The sequence below is a fragment of the Acomys minous genome, assembly GCF_964271855.1.
Source record: "Acomys minous genome assembly, chromosome: 8".
Taxonomy (NCBI): domain Eukaryota; kingdom Metazoa; phylum Chordata; class Mammalia; order Rodentia; family Muridae; genus Acomys; species Acomys minous.
In genome coordinates, this window is record NC_140489.1 from 102,637,341 (window position 1) to 102,660,086 (window position 22,746).

The following is a 22,746-nucleotide window of genomic DNA, read 5'->3' on the forward strand; positions in this document are numbered from 1 at the left end:
TGGCTCTAGCTGCTGGCCTATGACCTTGGCTAAAAGCCAGTGTTTCTCTGTAGGAGTTCTCCTGCTTGCCCTGCTCCAAAGAGGCCCTGGCTAAGTTCCAGGCCCTGCAGATGGGAGTCCCAGCCCCTACATACTACACCCAGGGTTCCCTGCACAGTGAACACAACAGCAGGGCCTGGGAAGATTTCTGGAGACCCATATAGGGGGTATGTAGCACTCTACAGTGGGGGGTATTCCAGTGCCACTGCTCTGTAGCCTCGTGAAACCCCAGGGCTGGGACAGTGTCCATTCTACAGCTGAGGACAGGGTCCCTGGAAAGGTCAGTCCCCCCTCCCCCCATGAGGGCAGCTGCTTCTCTTGCCACACAGACTGCATCTTTGGTCCCATCTGACTGGGCAACTGAGTGACATTGGGGTTGGAAAGGCTATGTGGAAAATGTCTAGTTCAAGGCCTGGCATGTGTGTGTTGGAGAATCTTAAGACATAGGAGATAGTGTTAATCTGTCTGCACCCCCCCCCACACACACACACCAGCCCAGCGCTGAGTTGCTGCTCCCCACACAGAAATCTCCTTTATCCCTTGAATTTACACAATACAGTGAAAGGGTCCAGGTTCAGTACACAGGCTGTAAATCTGGGGTCCAGCACACCCCTATCTGGACCAGCTACTTCCTGAATCTCATAAAACCGCAAGCTGGTCTGCACCAAGGGTTTCCCCAGCAGCTTTGCCCTGGAGCAGCACCACTCTTTCCTGAGCACTTGCTCACAGCCTGGAGCAGAGCTGCAGCCTGGAGTTCCCTCCCTGGTCGCCTCTGCCCTCCCAGATTAGAGATGGGGCTGCTTCTTCTGGCACACCTTTCCCCCGTCCCTCCGCTGATAGAAGGGCACCTTCTGTCTTCCCCGCTCTCTGCCAGGCATCACAGTGTGGGTGGAAGCAGGTCCTCCTCATGCTGGCCCACTGCGCCTGGTGTCTGTGGCAGAATCCCAGCAGATGCATGCAGGCCAGTCTTGATGGATGGCCTGGGTACCGGGAGAGGCCTTGGGGCAGCCTTTCTATATCACCTGCTCTCTACTTCCCTTCCTGGTCATGGCTAGTGGCCCAGACAGCACTGGGCTGGCAGGGAATTTGGGAGCAGATGCCAGGAGCTGTGAAGGGAGGCTTTTCTTAGGCTCGGCACCCTCCCCAGGGCTCAGGAGCTCAGATCGTGGAGGCTGGCGTTGCGCCTGGGAGAAGAGGGACTCTAGGCAACAGGGACTTCGGCCTGCAGCAGCAGCTGCTGGAACCTTCTTTCCCCTGAGCCAGTCTGCAGATGTGGGAGCCTCTCCCTCAACATTCACTCATGCATGCAGTGCATGCATGTGCACGCATGTGTGCGTGCGTGTGTATCTGTGTGTATGCGCGCACACGCGTGCGCACACACACGCTGCTGCACATTGCCTGCCTCTGTGTAGCCTCTTAGCATGACTCTATCCACCGCTCAGGGCAGAGTGCAAGAACCAGATGAGCTACAGCGTGAACAGTCTCAGGGAAGCAGAAACTGTGCAGCAATAAAGGAGGGGCTGCTGTTCCCATGCCCCATTACCTCTACTTGAAGGCCATGAGGTTTGGGGGCTTCTTCCTCCTCTAAGTCGCCCCCCTCCAGTCCAAGGGGACACAGGCTACTCTGAGAGGCCCCACTCTATGGGAACACACTTCCCTCACCCCTATGCCCCTTTGGAAATGCTCTTATAAAGAATGAGATTACGGGGCTCTGGCTTTTCCTTCTCAGTGCCTGCTTGGAGACACTGCCTTTCACAAAGAGCCCAGAGGCAGACACTCATGCCCGGTCTGTCTCCCCCAGGCTAACTCCTGCTTTCCTGGCCTTCCCAATGACTTTCCTTAGCCACCTGTCTTCTCGGCCACCCATCTCCGCCTTGTTCATGAATTGGGCCTAGGCAGCATCTAACAGGAGTGACTTCCTGGCTCTTGTGGGCTATTCACGCAGCCTAGTTATACCTGTGTGTCCTGAGCTTGCTTTTTATGGTGCCAAGAGCTCCAACCCGGGTAGCCTCCCTAGGACCGGGCAGCCTCCCTCGGACTTGGCAGCCTCGCCCAGGACCAAGCCTTCTCCGGCTTCTGCTTACAGTGTTCTCTGGCTCCGTCCTTTCCTCTCCCAGGTCCCAGGGTAGGACCCAGGCAAGCTGACTTTCTCTGCACTTGACTTTATTCAAATGATTAAATGCTTCTGTCATCATTCCTCCTGCCCAGTTCAAAACAATACTAGCTAACATTTATACAGTGCTTATACGTGCCAGGCCCTGCTCTGAGAAAGCTGATATATGTTCCTCATTTAATCTCTGAGCAATCCTATTCAGTAGGGACTATTATTATCCCCCATTTAAAGATGTGGCAACAGAGAGGTCGAGTACTCGCTCAAGGTCACACAGCAAGCACATGGTGGGGCTGGACCCTCTCTTCCACTGTGTCCAAGTGCCCTGCGTTGGGAAATGAGAAGAAAGGTCTCTGAGCAGGTGCGTGAGGGGTAACCGGGAGCACACTCATTTTGGGAGAAAGGACTGCGAGGGCTTTAGTGGGAGAGTTGGGGGCACTCTGCTCACATGAGAGTTAGTCACCACATCCCCTGTTTGTTTGTGGCCCACTCTTGAGTGCTTTGACAGCAAGCGAGACATGTGTCACTATCGCTCATTCCACTGAGAACCGAGGAGGCTGAGCCCTGATGGCAGTGCGGTTTGGTCAAGGTCATCCTATGCCTGGTGTGGAAACTTCCCAGGGTCGGGTGCCTGCCTGCCTGCCTGCTGCTGCTGCCCTAGGCTGGAGCCTGTGTTGTAGTATACAACAGAAACTATCCCGTGAGGGGTCAGGGAACTCTAGCTCTCGGTGGGAGACACTAGGGGAAGGGTCTCACTTGCCCGGCTCCGTTCCTGGCCCAAATTGGCACGGGCACCTGGGAAGGGCAGCCGGCCAGCCACGTGCCAATGTTACTTTAAAAATAAACCCGGGAAGAACGAGGCTTAAAAATAACCCTGGGGATGTGTGAGCAGGCTAATTACTACCGCAGCCCCCTGTCAGGGCTGCAAGGAGTGAGCCGGGCCTCTGTGGCGTCTGGGTGCTGTGTCCTCTCTGCTCATAGCTTCTGGCTTGTGTGCCAGGGAGAGGCCTTTCTGAAGCAGCCTCGGGTAGATAGGGGCACAGGATCCTGGAGGGCCAGGCTTGGGTCCCTTTTGGGACATTGTGGATAATGTCTTTAATTTCAGAGATAAGTAGTGAGGACGTACCCAAACCTGGCACTCAGGGTTAGGGCAGCGGAGGGCACACGGTCCTAGCGGTGGCCACAATGTCTCCCTTGATCTCACCTTGCCTTTGGGCAAGGGCTCTGATGTCCTGAGCCTCTCCCCTCCCTGAGGTGGGTGTGGTAGATAGGCAGCTGGTGTTCCTAGTGACTCCCTATTTAGGACTTCTGATAACCACTTTTCATCTGTCCACTAAGGAAAGAGTAGAGGGTCCTTCTGGCACACCTGTCCTTGTCCCTTGGCTGATAGGAGGGCACCTTCTGTCTTCCTTGCTCTCTGCCTGGCATTGCAGTGTAGGTGGAAGCAGGTCCATCGCTGATTGCTCCAGAGACACCCTTGGGTTCCCAGTGCTGGGCTGGGGTTGGACTAAATCCCAGGCTCTCTCTTTCTCAGTAGGCAATCGAGGCAGGATCACACTCCTGTCCTGCAGGTTGCTGTTTCCTGAGGCTCTTGGATTCTCTTCCCGCCCCACCCCATCCCTCACAACTTGTGGCATAGGGTACCAGAACATCCTACAGTGACTGTGAGGGACAGGTATGGCGCCCAGTTGAAGATGCGTATGACCGAAGGTGACAGGCATGCAAGGAGCAAAGAGAAAAAAACAGCTTTCTCAGAGGAGGGAGGCAGAGGCCTAGACTCTTGGGAGCTGACAGGCAGGGTGGAAGGAGAGGGAAGGCGGGGAGGTGGGAGGGCACAGAGCTGGCGGGTTGTAAGGGAGGAAGCTATGTAGGAAAAGCTGCCATGGCTGGGTGTCCCAAGCCATAAACTTGTTTGGCCTTGGGATCGTTTGCATAATGGACCACAATGAAACTAAGGATCGCTAACTACCCCTGGGCCTCTGCAGGAGGGCTGCAAAGCTTTGGCCTCTAAACAGGAGGGGCTGCTGTGCTGCTGTGCCACGCCCCTCTCCCCACCGTCTCCACCCCCGACCCTGCCTGCCTCTCTTCAGATATGACCCCTTGTTCCAATTCAGGATCTACAAGGTCAAAATATCACCCACCCCCAAGCCCTTCCTTTCCTTGGTGCCTGGAAGGAGCTGCAGAACAGGACACTTCATGGCCAGTGTCCCTTTGACCACGATGGTGACTAGTCCACTGGCTCTCTCTTGTGGTCTCCTGATTCGACTTCCCTAGCAGCTGTGGGCAAGACTGACTGTGCTGTCTCTTGGGATGCTCCTCCTGCCTTTGGGAAACCACTGTTTGAAGTCCATCCCTCCATCCCTCCCTCCATCTCGCAGCCAGGGCCTTGCCCATCCTGCTTAAGCTCTTTATCACTAAGCGACATCCCCAGCCAGTGGGTTTCCAAGATAGTGTTTCACAGTTAGTCCAGGCTGCACTCCCGCCTCTCAACCCTTCTGCCTGCACCTCCCATTGCTGAAGGTTCCACCCTCCGTCCCTCTGGCCTTTCTTGCTTGGTCTCTCATTCTCACTGGAAGGCTGGGGCACTCTTCCGTTCCCAGCTGCTCTCACACAGCACCTGGTTTTCAGTATTACTTCTGTTTGCTGGGTTTCTGTCCTGGCAGGCTCGCCTTCACAGGGTTGTCTCAGGATCAATCAGGCTGTCTCCAACAGCAGCCTCGAACCTCTCTCACAAAAGCTTCATGTTGCATCTGGCAAGTGATCAGCTTCCATCTGTTACTCGGGTCAAAGACCCAGAAGCAGGCCTGTTTGCTCTATTTCCCTCTAACTCCCACAGGCTGCTCCCTTTCCCCAGTGCAGATATCTTTCCCATCACCAAGTCCCATCCACACTGCTTTCCAAACTGCCCTAAGGGACTCCGTGACCATCACCTCCTCGATATCACCTGCTCCAATCAGCCCTTCCCTTTGAGGTATGAGCTGTAGCCAGGGTGACCTGCCTCCCCTCTCATACAGAACGATTCTGTACGGGTTTTAATTTTTTTTAACTATTTATTTTTTACACATACGTGTGTGTGTGTGTGTGTGTATGTGTGTGTGTGTGTGTGTGCACAACATGGGAACAAACATGTGTGCACAAGCATGAACACCATGATACGTGTGTGGAGGGCAAAAGAGCAACCTGTGGGAGTTGGTGCGCTCCTTCCATCTCTCAGGCTTTGTGGCGATTCCCTTTCCTCGCTGAACCCTCTCATCAGGCCAAGATTAGACTTCTTGTTACAACATGATTTACTTTCCAACCTCTGCTTCCCCTGAAGAGGAGATACCAGGAGAAAAGGGCCTATTTTCTCCTGTGCCAAGTCTCTGGGCTCCAGGACAGTGGCTGATGCACAGACAGTGGCTGATGCACAGAAGATGCTTGCAGCAACCAGGTAGATGGAGAAATGGCTGTGTGGAGTGTGGGATGGGTGGAGAAAGTCAGGGTGCCTGGCTTTGTACGACCCGTCCCCTCCTGCTCTCCAGCTCCACCTTATCTCATCTAGCAGAGGGAAAGGTTGGGTGGAAGCACTAGTTCTCAAGGAAACTAAAGGACCCCGGAGAGTTCTAGAATGCTATATCTAATGCTCATCTGAGCCTCCCTCTTCCTCAGCAAAGCTGAGTCCGCCAGTCCCATCCCTATCTTAGCACAAGATGGAGTGAGTGTTGGGGTAGGCTCCACAGGTCCTTGCAGTGCCTCACAAGCACTCTGACATCCTAAGCCACCGGGAGGACTCACGGGACTGGGATCTCTGGGTGGGGTTGTGAGGAAGGGCCCAGGGTCTTGGAAGGCTTGGAGTCACCCCATGGTCTGGATGGCAGGACTGGCCATTTGTGCACACCCTGGGTTGTCTGTGGCTGAGCTCTCCCCCTGCCCCTCTGTCAGAAGGCACTGGCTGGGGTCAGCGGGCTCCTGGCACCGTACTGTTGAGGCTCCTGTAGGAACTGACAGCCTAGTGTGCCTCCTCTTCCCTTTCCGGTGGGAGGAGCCTGGGCTGGAGCTGGAGCCTCTCCTTGTTGATAAGCGGGATACTGGCTACAGCTAGAATCACTCTCTTTTCAGAAAAGGGTGACTTGGATGTCCTGTGTCAAACTCTATTCTTGGAAATAGCTATGAAGGAAGTCCTTCCAGGGCCTGGGGACCATGGGGTGAAGTGGGGACAAGAGCTTAATCCTGGGTAGTGTTCCTCCCTGGAGGATGCTGGGAAGGGAGGCCAGGTAGGTTCAGGAGACAGACTGAATTCTTAAGACTCTTGAACTTCTCCCAGCCCTGGACTTCACAGGAAAAACTAGGGTCACGTGGGACTTGCTTCAAGTATTACAGCCAGCAAGAAGCAGAGGCACAGAGGAGGGGGATCACTCTCAAGGTCCCCACTGTCACTTGAGATGACCTTATCATCCTGTGGGTCCCTAATTTTCTTAGCTCAGCTGCCCTAAGCTAAATTCGTCCCCACAGTTCACAGAGGAGACACGCCTGCCCGTGTGCCCATTGAGCAACCCTGTGGGGATAAGAGGACGGCAGGAAAATGAGTGCTTGGGACTCTGAGGGCACTTAGCAGAGGGAAAGAGGCCTGCACCCCAGTTCTAGATAGTTCTCTCTGGCCTGGCCCGAAGGACGGCCAGAAGTGGGGCTCTTTTCCTGACTCTTGGGGTTCTTCTGACCCTTGCAGTGGAAAAGTCCGTGACTCAGAGGGTCAGTCATTTGTTCCCTGTTGGTGGGGCCCATGCTGTGCTGAGCCTCCATCCGTGGGCTTGTTTTCAGACCAGGCTAAGAGCAATAACTGTGAGCTGGGGGTCACAGGCTGCCCCCTGGGGTCCTCTGAGACCCACTTAGTTTGCCTTCTTCTCTGAGAGAGGTTGAACGTAACTTTTTTTCATCCACCAACTCCTGCCCACTTGGCCACCCGACTCACTGCACAAGTATTGCCTTAAAGCTTGCAAGATTTCGTCTTGGCTCCACTTCAGTGTTTCTGAGATGCTAAGGAAACCAAGAAAGCAAACTAACTCCTGCACTGACGGGGGTGCCCAGCCACCCAGGGACAAAACGCTGGCCCTAACAAAGTCTCCATTCCTCCCAGCTGCAGCTGCCCACGAGCCTCACCTAGCCAGGTCCTGCAGGCCTGTGATCCCAGGTACTTAGGGGCATGGGTTAGGAGGATCTTGACGTCAAAGCCTGACTGAGCTACAGAGTGAGTTCAAGGCTAGCCTGGTCTATCTATTGAGACCCCGTCTGAGAGTCAAAATCAACAAACACCACCTTTAGGGTAAAGCAAAAACAGGGCTGAGCAGAGTTCAATGATAGACTACTCGCCTAGCTCACATGCCTACACGTCCACAACACGGCAGAAACCATGAAGCCACACGAACAAAATGTTAATGAACTCCCAGGATAAGGGGGTTACACCACCATGGCTCTGGCTCCGAGAACTGGGGTAGCCTTCCTATACAGCACAACAGAGCCATTTGTACCTTCCTTCTTCTTCTCACAGGGGAGCAGGCAAGTTGCCCAAGTCACCCTCAACAAGGCCCTCTTCTTCAGTGGCTCCTTTTAAGAAGTGTCAATTGAGGGTCCCCTGTTCAGTGGGACAGCATTGACAAATGCATGTCTGAGACAGGCTCCCCACGACACTGCCCCCTTTATCCTCCATAGGCCAACATGTGTCTATGTGAGGTCCACACATCTGTACCGTGAGAATGATCCACCTCCAGCTATGGCCTGGGGCAGAGGATGCTTGTATTCTTGGAGAAAGGGTCAGGTTAAGGTTGGAAGGTCATCATCGCTCTGCTGAAGAAGTAGGAATAATAAAGTCCACAGCTGGCGTGGGCTGATGTGAAGCTTGTGGGAGATGCAGTGTGACTGAGTCCTGTGCCTATGCAACACGGCCCTGTCTGCCACTTGCTGACCAAGGAGAGACTCTGGGTGTGTCCCCTGAACCCTTCCTCCCCAGACCTCAGGACCCTCGTTCTGTAAGATAAAGTTTAGCTAGCACCTCTTCCTGGGGGGCAACTGTGAGGTCTGGATGAGATGGCATATACAGAGACACCCCCCCCCAAATCAAACCCACTCACTGGCCTGTAAAGCGGCAGTTCTCAACCTGTGGGTCACGACCTTTGAGGGTTGTCAAGTGACCCTCTCACAGAAGTTACCTAAGACCACTGGAAAACACAGATACTTACATTATGGTTCATAACAGTAGTAAAATTACAGTTATGAAGTAGCGGAGAAAACAATTTATGATTGGGGGGAAGGGGTAAACCACAATATGAAGAACTGTATTAAAGGGTCACAGCATTAGGAAGTTTGCGAACCGCTGCTCCAGAGCCTTGCGTGTCCTGTTCTCAGCCTCTCCACCTTGCTCTCTGAAGGTCACACCGTCAGTCTTCACCCTGACGTCTCACTCGACATTTAACGTCCTGCTAGAAAACCTCAGACCCGTCTGAGGGGCTTCGTTTGGAGTCAGCATGCAAGCCGGTCAGCTTGGAGTTCGCAGAACTCTGACAGACCCTCGCTCCTTGAGAAAGGATCTGATCTTGTGGAACCTCATAGGTAGCCTGGCGTACAGACGGCCTCAGAAGATGTCAATGGCTTCTGATAAACCACGTGGGGGGGGGGGATCAAAGGTGGTGAACTGGTTCTGTTTGGAACGGGTCTCCAACTCCACTCTGGGTACCCAAACTCCTCAGGCTGCCCCAAGAAGACCAAGGACTCAAGGCATCTTTGCGTGGGGGTGAAGCTTAAAAGATGGTCATTGCGTCTGGTAGTCTAATGCATGCGCAGTGTGCTGGTCCTATAGCCAAAGCCCCCTAGCTCTTCAAATGCCAATCCAGGGATTTCTAGGAAGGCGAATGTGACTGCAGTCCACAACCAGTTGACTTTGAGTAAAGGAGCACAGGTTAGCCCTAGGTTCTGATGTAGGACAAGCTATTCTCCCAGATGGACTCCATTGGTAACCTGAAAGACCTTATGGATTAGCCAAAGAAGGGCTTTGTCCTTGAAGATGAAGTTCTGACCATGGACAGGAGCAACCTCACAAGTGGGGACCGGTCCAGCCTGCCTTTTGTGACGGCCTGCCCTGTAGACTCAGTTTTACCAGCCCGCCCTTGCGTCCTGCGAGCTGGTTCTTTGCCTCTTCATACTTTATATGTCTGTTCTGTTGGTTCTGAAGCCTGCTGGATGCATGGTGATGGTGATGGTGGTGGTGGCGGCAGCGACTACGGTGGCGGTGGCAGGGGGTGGGGATGAAGTGGGGGTGATGTGAGTGTATGTGGATGGGTGGATGGGGCTTTTACCGTTTGTGCAGCTGGTGTCTGCTTAAATGCTCCCTAGTATGGGAAGCTCACCACCTGTTGAGGCAGCATAAGCCATCTTCAGCTAACTTTAACAAGGCCTGTCTTACACTGGACAGAATTGTCTTCCCATGGTCTTCTCTTCGTTCAACCCCATGGATCTACTCAGAACAAGTCTGGTCCTTTCCCCCTTGTCATAGCCTGGCAGGGATATGAAGGGTGAAATCTTTTCTCTAGGACTGTCTGTCCTGGAGGATGTTTTCCCAGTGTGATACAAGCTAGAGCTTCTTGCAACAGGAAGCTTGGTTGAGAAAATGTCTCCATCAGACCGCCCCTAATCATGTCTGTGGGGGGCATTTTCTTGATTAACGATTGATGTGGGAAGGCTTAGCACAGCAGTGGCGCCAATCCTAGGCAGGTGGTCCTGGGGTATATAAGAAAGCCCACTGTGCAAGCCAGTGAGCAGCATCCTCCATGGCCTCTGCTTTAGCTCCTGCCTCCAGGTTCCTGCCTGCAAGTGGCTATAACCTGTAAGCCAAATAAACCCTTTACCCACCAAGTTGCTTTTGATCATGGAATTGCCTTCAGTAAACACACTGCTTTGTTCCCCCCGCCCCACCCCAGCTGATTCCCCAGGTTGTCAGTGTCCCTCTAAAGTTTGCGAACACAAGTGACCCTGCTGGGCTGAGGAGGCAACATATTCCTACTGTCACCTGCATGCCATGCCATATCGCTGCAAGGAGGCTGAGTGTCTTGGGAAGCTATGAGACAGGACTTCTCAGCCTGTGGAGGCAGGTTCCTTCTTGACTGAGGAAATAATGCTGTATTGCCCTGCCTGGGGGCGGGGGGCATATTGGACAGTGCTACAGACTCTCAAACCCACAAGTTCAAACCCAGTCCCTAGTGTGTTGATGTCTGGAGGAGGAGCTTTGGGCAGTGAGGATGGAGTCTTTCTCAGTGAGATTAGTGGCCTTGTAAAAAGAGGCAGGCCTGTCTCCTTTTCTCTGCAGTGGAGAAGATGGAGCCAGGCCTGTGAGGATTATAGGCCTGAGGTCTCCCTGGGCTGCATAGCAAACTCAAGGTTATCTTGGGTGATTTGGTTACCTTGGTTCAAAAGCAAAAATAAGGCCAGGGATATACTTGCCTTGCGTGCCCTAGGCCCTGCAATCAATCCCTGGGTTGAGCAGGCAGGGGAGAGAGGTCAGCTACAACCCCGGAAGCAGACCATTCCTTACCAAACACCCAGTCTTTGGGCACCTTGGTTTGGGATTTATCAGACGCTAAGAATGTGAGAAAGTTGGCCACCGTGTCTTTTCTAACAGCTCAGGCACAGGATCAAGACAGGTAGAGGTGGGGAGGGAGGAGCCAGCTTCTCATTGGTGCTTGGTTTTCCATAGATCTCAGGAGTGTGTGTGTGTGTGTGTGTGTGTGTGTGTGTGTGTGTGTGTGTTTGCACTCTGAGTACATGCATTTGTACGTGTGTAGAGGGTAGGTAGGGGATGTGCTGGCAGACTAATTGCCACCACTCCCCTTGGCTTGGTCCTTCATTACTTCTCTGTCCCCATTCCCGCCCCTCCCCCCCAATACAGCTACTGCATGTGGTGCCTTGGCTCCATATCTGGCCCCAGTGAACCGAGGCCCAGCTTCTCTGAGCCCCACGGAAGAGTATATGGTCCTCAGGTCCCATCCTGTGAACTTTTCAGTTCAAAATGTCTGCTTTATTAGAACCACGGTACCCACCACATGGGTGTTCCGGAAGCCAGGCTTTCGGGTTCTTTAGGTCTCTGCTTCCCCCAACAGCAGGAGAAAGCCTGCAAACCCTCCAGGCCTCCAGCTGCTGTGCAGCCACTGCTCCCCCTCTGCTTCCCTTTCTGTAGAGCAAGTTTGGGGATAATTTATTTTTTGGTGCTAGGGATTAAGCTCAGAGCCTTGGGCATGCAAGGGAAGTGCTTTACCACTGAGCCACATCCGTGGCCTTTTCTTTATTAAAATGCCAGCTGGCATGCACACTTGGCTTTGAGGGAGGAGGGCAGAGGGCTGGCCGGCTAGCCTGTTCCTTCAGTGTGAGGGCTGCCCCTGGAGCCGACCTTCCTCTTCTGGCCTGTGAGCTGCTTCCGTTGTCATCCCCCCCCCTCCGCCCCTACACGATTCATCCCCTCTTCTGCCTCTTCCTTTCAAGACAGAATGCCACTTGGAAAGGAGATCTGACCCTGATGTGGGATTCTGATGACCTTCGTCATGATTTCAGAAATGTGTTGTATCCCAAATGATGAGGTCGCAGGGTATATTAGTCCAGGTCTGTGTGTGTTTCTGGAATCTCTGTATTACTTACAATTAATTGAATTTTAAGCAGTATGGCTCATGGATCACTAGCATTGGTGTCCCTTAGGGCTTGTGTAAGGCAGACACTCAGGATGTGCTTCAGAGAAAGCTACTGATTCAGAATCTGCATTTAAATCAGGGCACCCAGGGCCAGCCAATCACGGGGGAGCACTGAGTTAGGGAAACCCTAGGTTTCCTGCTCCATGGGAAAGGTCTACCGCCCTGGGCAGGAGTAGTGGGCCAAAGAGACAGAGAGACAGAGATCTCTAGTTGTAAGCACAAAGGCCATATTCCTACTTTCCATTCCCTTTCAAAGGGACTTTGCTGTGCCACTGGAGGAAACAGAAGTGGGTACATGGGTGGTTAAAAAACAAAAAACAAAGAGACCTTTTGTATCAGGTGTAGTGGCCCACACCTTTAATCCCAGGACTCTGGTGGATCTCTCTGAGTTAAAGGCTAGTAGCCTGGTGAGTTCCAGGACAGCCAGAGCTACATAGTGAGACCCTGCCTCAACAGACAGACAGACAGACAGACAGACAGACAGACAGGCACCCACTTTGTGAAGAGTGAGAATAGAAAACCAGCTTTGGCCCGGCCCTGCTACAGAGAGGCCACCAGACCAGAAGGCCTTGCCTGCTCTCCTCAGCCATAGCTAAGGCACACTAGCAAACAGGGAAGAATTGACTTGTGGCAGTTGCCAGTCCCTGGGCAGCTCCAGGTGAGGGGCAGGTCCCTGGAGACCCCCTGGCAGCTGTCCAAGCACAAGCAGTTTCTGAACAGCGAGAAAGCATGCGTGGCCTGGGAGGCGGTAGTGGCTGCAGCTGGGTGCTCGACTGCTCTCTGGGCTGCCACGACAGGCATTTGTCATGTGGCTCTCTGAGGACCAGAGGCTATCGGAGGGGGTCAGGAAGCAGGGCTCCAAGCCCAGCTCTGATGCTAAGTGTGTGACCTTTAGCAAGACCCTTCTCCAGTCCTGTGAGCACAAAACAGGTTTGAGCTAATTCCTCTTTGGGAGAACTGCTCTGTACAACGGTCCCAGGGCCCTGCCTTCACGTTGGCACCCGTTCTCTACTGTACAGAGGTTCACACAGAAGAAATCAAAGACAGTCTGGGGGGGGGGGATGGCTCTTGGAAAAGATGCCCAAACATACAGAGGCCTGGCAGGGGTCAGGGGGCTAAGTCCTGGGGCTGACATTTGTCTCTGTAGTGTCTCTGGCAAATTTTCAAATCTCTCTGAGCAGGCCAGTGTGAGAACACTGGTGGTGAACAGCAGGCAGGCAGCGCCTGGCCTGTTGCAGACACAAGTCAATTTCCTGAGCCCAAGGCCAGGTACCCAGGGTGGGAAGAGGAGCTGTCCATCCTGGGTTCTCGGAGGAGGCTTGCCTAGACTGGCAAGATCATGGCCTCTGTTCGAGCTTGCTCTCTCCCCTGGTTGCTGGCTGGCCACAGGGAAATCATTTTCAGTTTTTAAAAAAAAATTATTATAAAATCGACTTGCAGACCCATAGTTTGTGCTGCCAGCTGAAAGCTGTTTATAGTGGTGATCCATGTTACATTCATCTGTGCCTGTTTATGTTTTCCTTTGAAAATACTTATTGTGTTTGTCCTGTCCCCACTGTGGCCAGTCGTGTGCCTGCTATTTCTGTACGATTCTCGCCTCCGCTCCCTCCAACACCTCCAGCTCCCCCACCGGAATGCGTGGGAACCGGATGGGCAGGCAGGAGGACCTCTGGGGAAATGTACCCACTGGTGGATGAGGAGACTGAGGGTCATAGAGACCAGTGACTGAGCTGGATATGGAACTAGGTTTCTCTTTCTTCTGCCTTGCTTCGGTCCATAACAGGAACCTTCACTCTTCCTTGCTGATTTTCTGAGGGTCCGCCCGCCCACTTAGAAGAGGCGGCAATAGCCCTTGCCCCTGCGTGTCAGGCAGGCTGCAGACATGGCGGTAAGACAAAAGGATGGGGGTAGCTTCCTAGTCCTAACCTCCTCCATCCCCGCCCACCCCTGCCTCACTGACCCCATCTGTTCAGAAGGTTGCTTTGTCATGGTAACCCTGAAGACACAGAGCAATTCCCTCCATGGGAGAAGGCGTACTCCATGAACAGTAACATTAATGACAGCAAACATTACAGATACTATTAAGTATCGACTCTACGAGGCACATTCTTTGCATGGAAGTATTATTTCCTGCTGATAATTTCATTCTCATTGTATAACTGACAAAATGAGATCTGAAAGATTTAATAAGCTTGGGCAGGACAAGGTAGGAGAGAGAAGGTGGGTTGAGACGAAGCCAGGGGCTCAGGTTGCCAAGTTAGGGCTTGGGGAGTCAAAGAAGAGGGGCTAGCCTGTAGACAGGGAGGGAGGGGATGGCGAGATGCGTGGCGTGGGGACGGGAGGCTGTCCCCATCAAGTGCTCAACTCACTGTGTAACCTTGGGCAAGTTACAGACCTCTTTGAGTGGTTGGATGGTCTCTAATATGACCCCCACCCTTTTATTATAGGGCTCTGTGATTTGGGAAGTGGCAGGGTCATTTCTGGGAAGGATATAAAAGGCACAGTTTCCCTCTTGGGCCACCTGCTTGAATTCAGTCCCAGGGTCACCAGGCTGCATGGTGAGCCACAGCAGCCTGTGCTCAGCAGGGTTTGGGCAAGGAGCCAGAAAGCAACAACACAGGCTCCCTGCCTGGCCTCCACCAGCCGATCAATCACCTGGTCTCTCGTTGCCCGTTAGAGCGGGAAAGATCTCCAGGCCTGCCGTGGGAGAATCGGCACCTGTGAACCTGACACAGCCTAGGGGACAAACAGGTGCCGAGTACAGATCTGTCTCCTGGGTCATTGTGGGGAGAGCAGCAGGCTGCAACAAGAGGCTCCTCCCCCCCCACCGCCACCCCGTCTTCTGGGATGCCCAGCTAGGGATGTTCCAGCTTGGATGCCTTGGTGCCTTGTGACCCAAGGATCTGGGCTGGGTTTGAAATGGAGGAAGAAGCTGAGAGAGAGAGAGAGAGAGAGAGAGAGAGAGAGAGAGAGAGAGAGAGAGAGAGAGAAGCTGAGAGAGAGAGAGAGAGAGAGAGAGAGAGAGAGAGAGAGAGAGAGAGAGGGATAGGTCTATTGAGCCTGCACAGGTGCTTTACTGTCAAGCTCTGAGGCCATGAGTGAGTGGCTGACTTAGAGCCTTCCATTGCTTAGCTGAAAAGTGGGGGTAATAAGGTCAGCATTGAGGGACCGGCAGAACTTAACAAGGGAATACAAATGAAGTGTCTGGATAGAGCCTGCCAGAGTGTAGATAATAAAGGAAGGCTGCCATTACTATTGTGGCTACTGTAGCAATAAAAATAGCACCGAGGAGCTCAGTGGTAGAGCACTTGCCTAGCTTGCAGGAGGTCCCGGGTTCTGCCCCCAGCACTGCAAAATAGACAAATAGGACTAAACAAGTAATAACAGGTAAAGAGGCACTAGGGGATCTGAGAGTCAGATTTTGTACCCCTTCTGTGTGATTCCCAACCCCCCCCCTCCCTGCCATGCCTTCTCTGTAGGAGGAGGCGATGGCACCAGCTGATCCCCAGGCCCCTTCCTGCTCTGACAGCTTTGGGCTATGAATAGAGGGGGCCTGGGGCCTGGAGGAGTTTGATGACTCAACAGCTAGGGAGGGCGAGGTTTCCCAAGGAAAGAGTTTCCATTTGTGTCTGGTGAACTTGGGGAGCAGGGAAAGAAGGGTTCCCTAGCTGTTAGGCCGGGGATGAGGGGGTGGGATGTGGAGAATGTGACTAACCAGGTGAGTGACTAAGTCAGACCCTGCTGACCTTCAGCCAATCAGAGCTGCTCGTGAGCATCCTGCGAGTTGGCATCACTGGGCACTTGGTGGTTCTGCCAGGCCTGGCTGGGCCTGGGCTTCATAGCATATGGAGGCAAAGGAAGCAGCCAAGAGGCCAGCAGGGACACTGCCCTTGGGGTGGAGTTAGAAACCTGGTGGCTCTTGGCAGGGGGGTTTCTTCCCTGTACCCACCAATCCGACTAATAAAGCTAACAACCTCTGGCTTTGGTCTGGTAACCACACTGAGTTGTGAAGGCTGAGATCCAACCATTGTGGCCACTAGATGCTGAGTGGGAGGCTCTTTCACTTATCCAGTCTTCTTCTTTTCCTTACAAGACAGGGTTTCTCTGTGTAGCCTTGGCTGTCCTGGGTTCACTTTGTACACCAGGCTGACCTTGAACTCACAGACATCTGCCTGCCTCTGCCTCCCTGAATGCTGGGATTACAGATGTTTGCTGCCATGGCACCCAGCTCTCTTACCCAGCCTTATTTATTGGGATTGGCCACAAGATGGTCCCAAGGAGGCAAACGGGCCAGGAAGAGGCTAACAACATCCTTACACAGAGCCCCTTCCAGGCTCCCTGTTGCTACCCCAGGACAGCTTCCAGCTAGGTGGCAGAGCCAAAGGGGGAGGTGAAAAGAAGGTAGGGATAATTGGGCGGGGTGGGGAGTAGGCACCGCTAACCTAGGATGGCATCTTTCTTCTCCACCAGCACTGTATACACAAGTATCAGCAGAAGAGTGTTTTGCTGCCAGCTCCAGCCTCCAGCATCCCTCTAGGTAAGAACCATGGACGCATTAAACCTGTCAATAGTGTCTACTGCTCACGGCTCTCCGGGAGCACGCACAGAGATAAACTTTGTTTACAGGAACATTAACATAGCAGCGTGCTGGAAAAGACACACACAAAGCACACTCCTTAAGATGTAAACAAACATTTAAAAGAGCCCATACTGGCTCCAGCTTGGGTAGCAGCAACCAACAGGAAGGCAGGAGATAAAGGTGTGTCGGATATAAAGATGTAAAGTCTTCCCTGAGAGGCGACTCGGAGGCTACAGAAGGAGAGCATCCAGGTAAGAGGTAAGCAGTAAAGACAAGGATGGAGGCGGATCCAGGGTGAGGACAGTCGGGCAGTGAGGAGCCATGTGGGCTTGGTGAAGGGGCTGGGACAGCTGTGCTTTTGGGAGTTTTGTTTTTCCATGGGATGCTATCCTCTGTGGGGAATGAGGCTGGAAGCAAGGAGGTCAGCTGGGAGGTTCCTGTGAGGCTGAAGAGATGGGGCCTTAAAGGAAAGTTGCACTAATTAGGGAATTGGCATGGAAAGAGGGACAGAGGTGTACACAGGTTTCCCCCCCCCCCCCTTCATCTCTGATTTGCAGACAGCTGACCTGCTGGGAAACCCAGGCAAGTGGCAGTAGGGACGTGAAGGGAAGGGGCCCACGCCAAAGCTGCCCTCTGGGTAGTGGCTGGGTGTGCTCTCCCCACTGCTGGAGAGCAGCAGAGCCCCAGAACAGAATTCTGCAGTGGATCCAGTGTCCAGCTCTGTCTTTTACCCGCGTCCACTCCTGTTGACTCCTAGGAAAACACTGCCATCTTGTTATGGGTTTTGCCAAATGGCAATGAGTCCCTGGGAGTTCGGCCAAGGCAGGGGGTGGGGGTGGGGGGTCAGGATGAGAAGGAGTAGGGAAGATGGAGGAAACAGCTCCTGGAGGCATCCCAATGGCTTTGGGGGAAGGTGGGTTCCTGATCTCAGAGTCCAAGCACGTCAGGGCTGGGAAGAGCCCTTGACATCATTTTGGCCAACCTCTACATGTTTGGGACATGAGCCCAAGATCCAGGCAGGAGAAGGGACTTGCCCAAGGTCGGTCATGCAGACGGTTAAATGATAGAGCCCAGCTGCAATCACATGGTCTTGGGAATGGTTAAGGTGTGTGATCCTGGCTGGACACTTCAGCAACCTGGTGAAGGGCCTGGCTGGAGATGCCTTTCCTAGCAGGTTCTCTCTCTCTCTCTCTCTCTCTCTCTCTCTCTCTCTCTCTCTCTCTCTCTCTCTCTCTCTCTCTCTCTGTGTGTGTGTGTGTGTGTACCTGTGTGCCATGTTCTCAGAAGATCTGGGTGTGCGCGTGGCCTCCGACAGCATCATCTGCCGTGGCCTTGGGAAAGAAGTGGAGCCATTCCTGTGAGGTGACTGTTTTACTGGGACACTGGGAAGAAAGCTAAAAGGACCGAATCTGGCTTCCAGCCCCTGTTCTGCTGCTTTCAGAGAATTACAGGCCCTGTCTGGTGCGGCCCAAACTCGTGGAGGTGGACACACACTCACACACCCACACCCACACCCACACGGACACACGCACCCCACCCCCCTCTCCAGCAGCACTCAGTCGCAGTTAAGAGAGTGGCCCGGTGTGTCGCGGAGTGCAGCGTTCTGGCATCTACGTGCCTTCCCAACGCCCAGCAGGTGTGGACACCCGGGTGCCCAAGCCCAGCGGCAGGGACACGGAGGAGTGGCGCGCGCTCCCCGGCTGCTCACTCTGGGTACTCAGCCCCAGGGCCTAGCCCGGCCACACCCCTCCTCCCGAGCCTGAGCCGGGCCGCTCCTGTCCCTCTCACACACTTGAGTCCCCTGGGGTCCTCGCAAAGCTCAGCAAGGCTAAGTTAGAGCTGGCCCGGCTGTAGGCATATCGAAGTCAGGGGACCCCGCAGAGCAGACACGCCGGGCTTGAGCCCCTGCCGCTGGGAGCGCGCGGGTTCGGCGGCCCGCCCCACTCCGCAGGGACCCTTCAGCCGCGGGCGGCTCCCCAGCATCCCAGGTCCCCGCCCCCGTCCCCGTCCCCTCCGGCGGCGACGAGTGTAGTTACCGATGGTGGTGATGACGGTGATGGCGAAGTAGAAAGAGCCGGCGAAGCGCCACTGCACGCCGGCCTTGTGCGGCTTGAGGCGCAGCACGACGCGCTCCAGCTCCTCGTAGCCGCCCTCGCTGAGGTTGTAGCGCGCCCGCAGCTCCAGCTGCCGCAGCTCCAGCCGCTGCCGCTCGATCATCTCCGGCTCCGACTCCAGCGCGTCGAACACCGCGGCGCCCACCAGCAGGTAGGTGAAGGTGCACACGATGAGCGCCAACGTGCGCACATTCTGCCGCTTCATCGTCCCTCCCGGGTCGTCGCCGGCCCTCCGGCGTCTCCGGCCCGCGCCCCGGCCCCGGCCGCCGCCGCTGCTCCTGCTCCGGAGGCGGCCTGGGGCATGGCTGCGCTCGCGGATCTCCACGCCGGGCACCAGCTCCGCACCCCGGGGCCGCCGCCGCCGCCGCCGCTGCCGGCCGCCGCGGAGCTGTCCCTTCAGCACCACCCACCGCCCTCCTCCGCCCGCCCCCGCTCCCGCCCCCCGGCCGCCGGCCACCACCTCCCGCCTGCCCTCCCGCCCAGCCAAATAAGGACTGGGGAGCCGCGCCGAGGGCGGGGAGGGAAGGGGGAGCAAGCGGGAGAACCCGGGCAGGACAGAGGCGGGAGAGAGAGCGAGCGAGGGAGAGCGAGAGCGGAGGGGGGGGGAGCAAAATGGGAGAGGGAGGGGGGAGAGAGAGAGAGAGAGAGAGAGAGAGAGAGAGAGAGAGAGAGAGAGAGAGAGAGAGAGAGAGAGAGAGAGAGAGAGAGAGAGAGAGAGAGAGAGAGAGAGAGAGAGAGAGAGAGAGAGAGAGAGATCCAGCCCGCCAGCCCCAGAGAAAACTAGGCTGGGAAACAGATAACTACAGGGAAGGGGAGAAGACATAGGGCAGGGGCCTGTGTGTGTGTGTGTGTGTGTGTGTGTGTGTGTGTGTGTGTGTGTGTGTGTGTGTTGGAGGAGACAAACCAGAGGTCCACACAGACTCAGGAAAAGAGGAATCTAGCAGGAAATATTGCGGTGCAAAAGATGCAAAAAGAGGGACAGACTAAGACAGGGAAAATTGAGAGAGCTCAGGACACAAATGTCCTGAAAAGGGGAGAGAGAGAGAGAGAGAGAGAGAGAGAGACAGACAGACAGACAGACAGACAGACAGAGCAAGCCCCTTTCTCTACCCTTTGCCCCAGTAGCATTGAGCCTGGAAGGGACCTTGAGTCCTACTGACCCACTCCTTAACACATGGATATGGAAACATAGCATAGGCGGTGAAGTGACACATAAGACACACTGAGGAGTTGTGACAGGACTAGGGCTCAGCCGACCCCCTCCCCACCCAGGTCACACTTCCCTCCCTGAGGTCCAGAATTTGGCTTCTCTTAGAAGCTGGCAGGGATTTGCTGTGGCCCAGAGCACACATGAGCCAATACTCAAGGGAAAGCCTTCTCTCCTGACACTGAGTTCCTCCCAGGTTAGCACTAGGCACTGGGGACTGGTTGAGAAAGCCAAGGCTAGCCTGCCAGTAGCTGAGGCCACCTGCCCCATTTTGATATTCATGGTTCCAGCGTGACAAACAGGACTTGGGTTGGGCGCATAGAAGACACAGGATGCCACCTTGAAGCACAGAACAGGATCTAGCTGAAATCGGGGGTGAGGGTGGGTGGTGGGTGGGGTGATGTAATACCTCACTGATGGGCTGGAGAAACTGGGACAGGGGACCCTTCTGTGTCAGTTTCTTCATTCTTCAACAGGGGGATCTGCAGCGCTGAAGAGGAAACTTGCCAGGCAGCGAGAGCCCAGGCGAAGCGCTATGCCCCTCTTGGAGCCTCATGTCCTTATCTCTTTCCCCACGTTGTCATGGCAGATGATCCCTCACTCAGCTCCAAAGAGCTCTGGACACGGATGGGTGGAGTGACCCAGAATGATCGGAATGCAAGCCCCAGTGCCGAGGAGGGTCAAGCAGCCCTTCACGGGACCCTGGCACAACAGGCCACATAGAGAGCCATGGAAGAGGCCCAAAACCCATGGCTCAGGAGGTAGCCAGTGAGGGAGGGCACCATCTGCCACATTCTGGGCTGGGATGTCACTGCCAGATACCACCTTTTTTTTTTTTTTTTAATCCAAAAGCACCTCAGAAGAGCTACCAGCCCGTTCACTCCACAAAGATGTATCCTTGTATCTTTCAGGGGTATGCCACGCTCATGACACTAACCTTTACCTTCGTCCTCAAAGATAGGTCTGCTTATAATTAGGACTGTTCGGTAGGCGAAGAAGCTGAGACTAACGGCAATACAGTCAATCAGGGTCACTGAGCTGGGAAGAGACTTCTGTCTGTCTGCTTCTCACCCTTGTGCACCTCTCTTTGAGTCCTTGAGCCTTCTTTTCTCCACTTGTAAAATGGGATTAATCGTTACGCGTTAGTCTCCTGAGCAGCTGGCTTTAAGGAATCCAAGGAGACCATATGTTTGCAAGGAGAGGACATGAGGCCCTCTGGTGACCTTTACTCTCTTAAAGATGCAAGTGTCCAGACTACAGCCTGATGAGGGGACCCATGTCCCCTCTCCCCACAAAGGAAGGTCTTCCTTTGGCCTTGGACACCTGTTGGGGATTCCTGACTCTGGCATTCTTTGGCTGCAGGAAGAAGAGCCGTGCCCTTCCCAGCTTTAGGTGTGCTGGTTCCTCATCAAAATCCCCCCAGAAGCCAGTTTCTCCCAAGGCCTGTCTGAATATGCAAGCAACTCCTTCCTTCCAGGCTTCAAGGGGTGCTGTCAGAGTCTCCCACCTCTGGCTGCCAACCCCAGACTGCTATACAAATGAAAGGCAATGTTATTAAGTGACAGAGCTTTAGGAAAGGGGGAAGCTGTCTGTGGGGCAGATCATTTGTTATTAATCTTTAATGGAATTTGTTCTTGCAGCTCTTGAGAACTAGAGGGCCTCTTAGAGGTCTCACTCTGCTTTCTCATGTTACAGATTAGTAAACTGAGGCCTGGATGGTCAGGAGAGGGGTAGTGAAGATCCTACCGTGAGTACAAGGGGAGCGGTGCTTACGCACCATCCAGAGTACCAGAGGACGGCTTGGTCTCCTCATCCATCCTATCCCTCGCTGAGGGTGAGTTTGGATGAAAGACATGCCGGCACAGTCAAGGTTTATGATCAGCCCGTGGGACAGCAGCATGACTCCATCCTTCCTCTTCCTGATGAGCTGGGATGGACTGTATCAAAGACATAACAGCGTACCTCACTTCCTTCTGTACAGGACCCTCGGACCTGCCCACACCTGCCCCAAAGCAACCTGTCTCTGCCTGTGTTTGCTACAGCATTTGAGGTCAGCCACTCCCTTGCCTGCGCCTTGAGTTCCACATCCTTAAGTGGAGGGTTTGGACCCGAAAACATCATCATGCCCTTCACTTAGAACATCCCATGACCTTTCTGACCCGGTTACATCTGTTTACTCAGCCCTCTTGAGAATTACGCAAAAGGGGAATAGCTACTTTTTTTGTAGACTAGCTTGTGAGGAAAGAAACAGCAACAAGGTTTGGGTAAATTGTTTGGGATTTATCAGGAGCTGTCATACCCCACTGTACACAAAACATTAGACAGTCATTTCTGGATTAACATGCCACCCTATCCATCTGTAAGCCCGGAACACATCAGTGTTCTCCCATGTTTCATGAGCCTCCTAGGGACCCAGGGTTCCCATCAGTTGAGAGGCTGGTGCCTTCTTGCCTCTCCCACCTTCCTCTGCCAACCTTCTATTCAGGCTTCAAGACCCAGCTCAAAGGCTCCAGGAAGCACTTTCCAGTCACCTTCCCCCTTCCCCATCTAAACTACTGACTCCATTGTGTCCCTATGGCCTTCTGAACTTCCATTCCCCTTGTCAAGTAGATTACATCTTCTCATGACTTCTCCACGGCTGGATATCTTTTCCTGGGCAGAGACCACCCCCCCTTTTTTTTAACAATACTTTCTTCCCATAACACTTTGCATATCAAAGCTGCACTACACATTTCCTTAGGTCCTCAGGACCCAAGCCAAGGCCCAGAACAATTCCGTCTCTGCTGGGTTTGCAACCAGCTTGGGTGTTAAAGGGACTCAGACAGTTGAGTCTGGGACAGAAAGACCTCAGCACTCTGCTTCCATGCCTACAGACAAGACTCTTCCCAAGATGGAGCAAATCCTGCCAGGGAAGGAGAAGGGCAAAGACAGAGTCAGGTGTCTGCAGCACCCACCAAGGAAGCATCCCGGGGAGCATTGCACTGACAGGCTTT

General features: G+C 54.1%; 1 protein-coding gene and 2 long non-coding RNA genes across 3 annotated transcripts in view; 2 read left to right on the forward strand and 1 right to left on the reverse strand.

Annotated features, from left to right (window-relative positions):
- The window catches only part of KCNK3 (potassium two pore domain channel subfamily K member 3), a 35,808-nt gene extending 16,868 nt beyond the window's left edge, over nt 1-18,940 (reverse strand). Inside the window, exon 1 of the mRNA XM_084793460.1 lies at nt 18,469-18,940. Coding sequence (XP_084649586.1) covers nt 18,469-18,751 — 283 coding nt within the window. The 5' untranslated portion in view covers nt 18,752-18,940. The remainder of the gene's footprint in view (nt 1-18,468) is intronic.
- On the forward strand, nt 15,506-18,462 carry LOC311604016. The gene is made up of 3 exons (XR_014781360.1): nt 15,506-16,390; nt 16,480-16,683; nt 17,717-18,462. It is a non-coding gene; the product is annotated as an uncharacterized lncRNA (long non-coding RNA).
- Nucleotides 18,574-21,720, forward strand: LOC311604015. Its single transcript, XR_014781359.1, has 3 exons — nt 18,574-18,697; nt 20,230-20,514; nt 21,449-21,720. It is a non-coding gene; the product is annotated as an uncharacterized lncRNA (long non-coding RNA).
- Nucleotides 21,721-22,746: the final 1,026 nt, after the last annotated feature.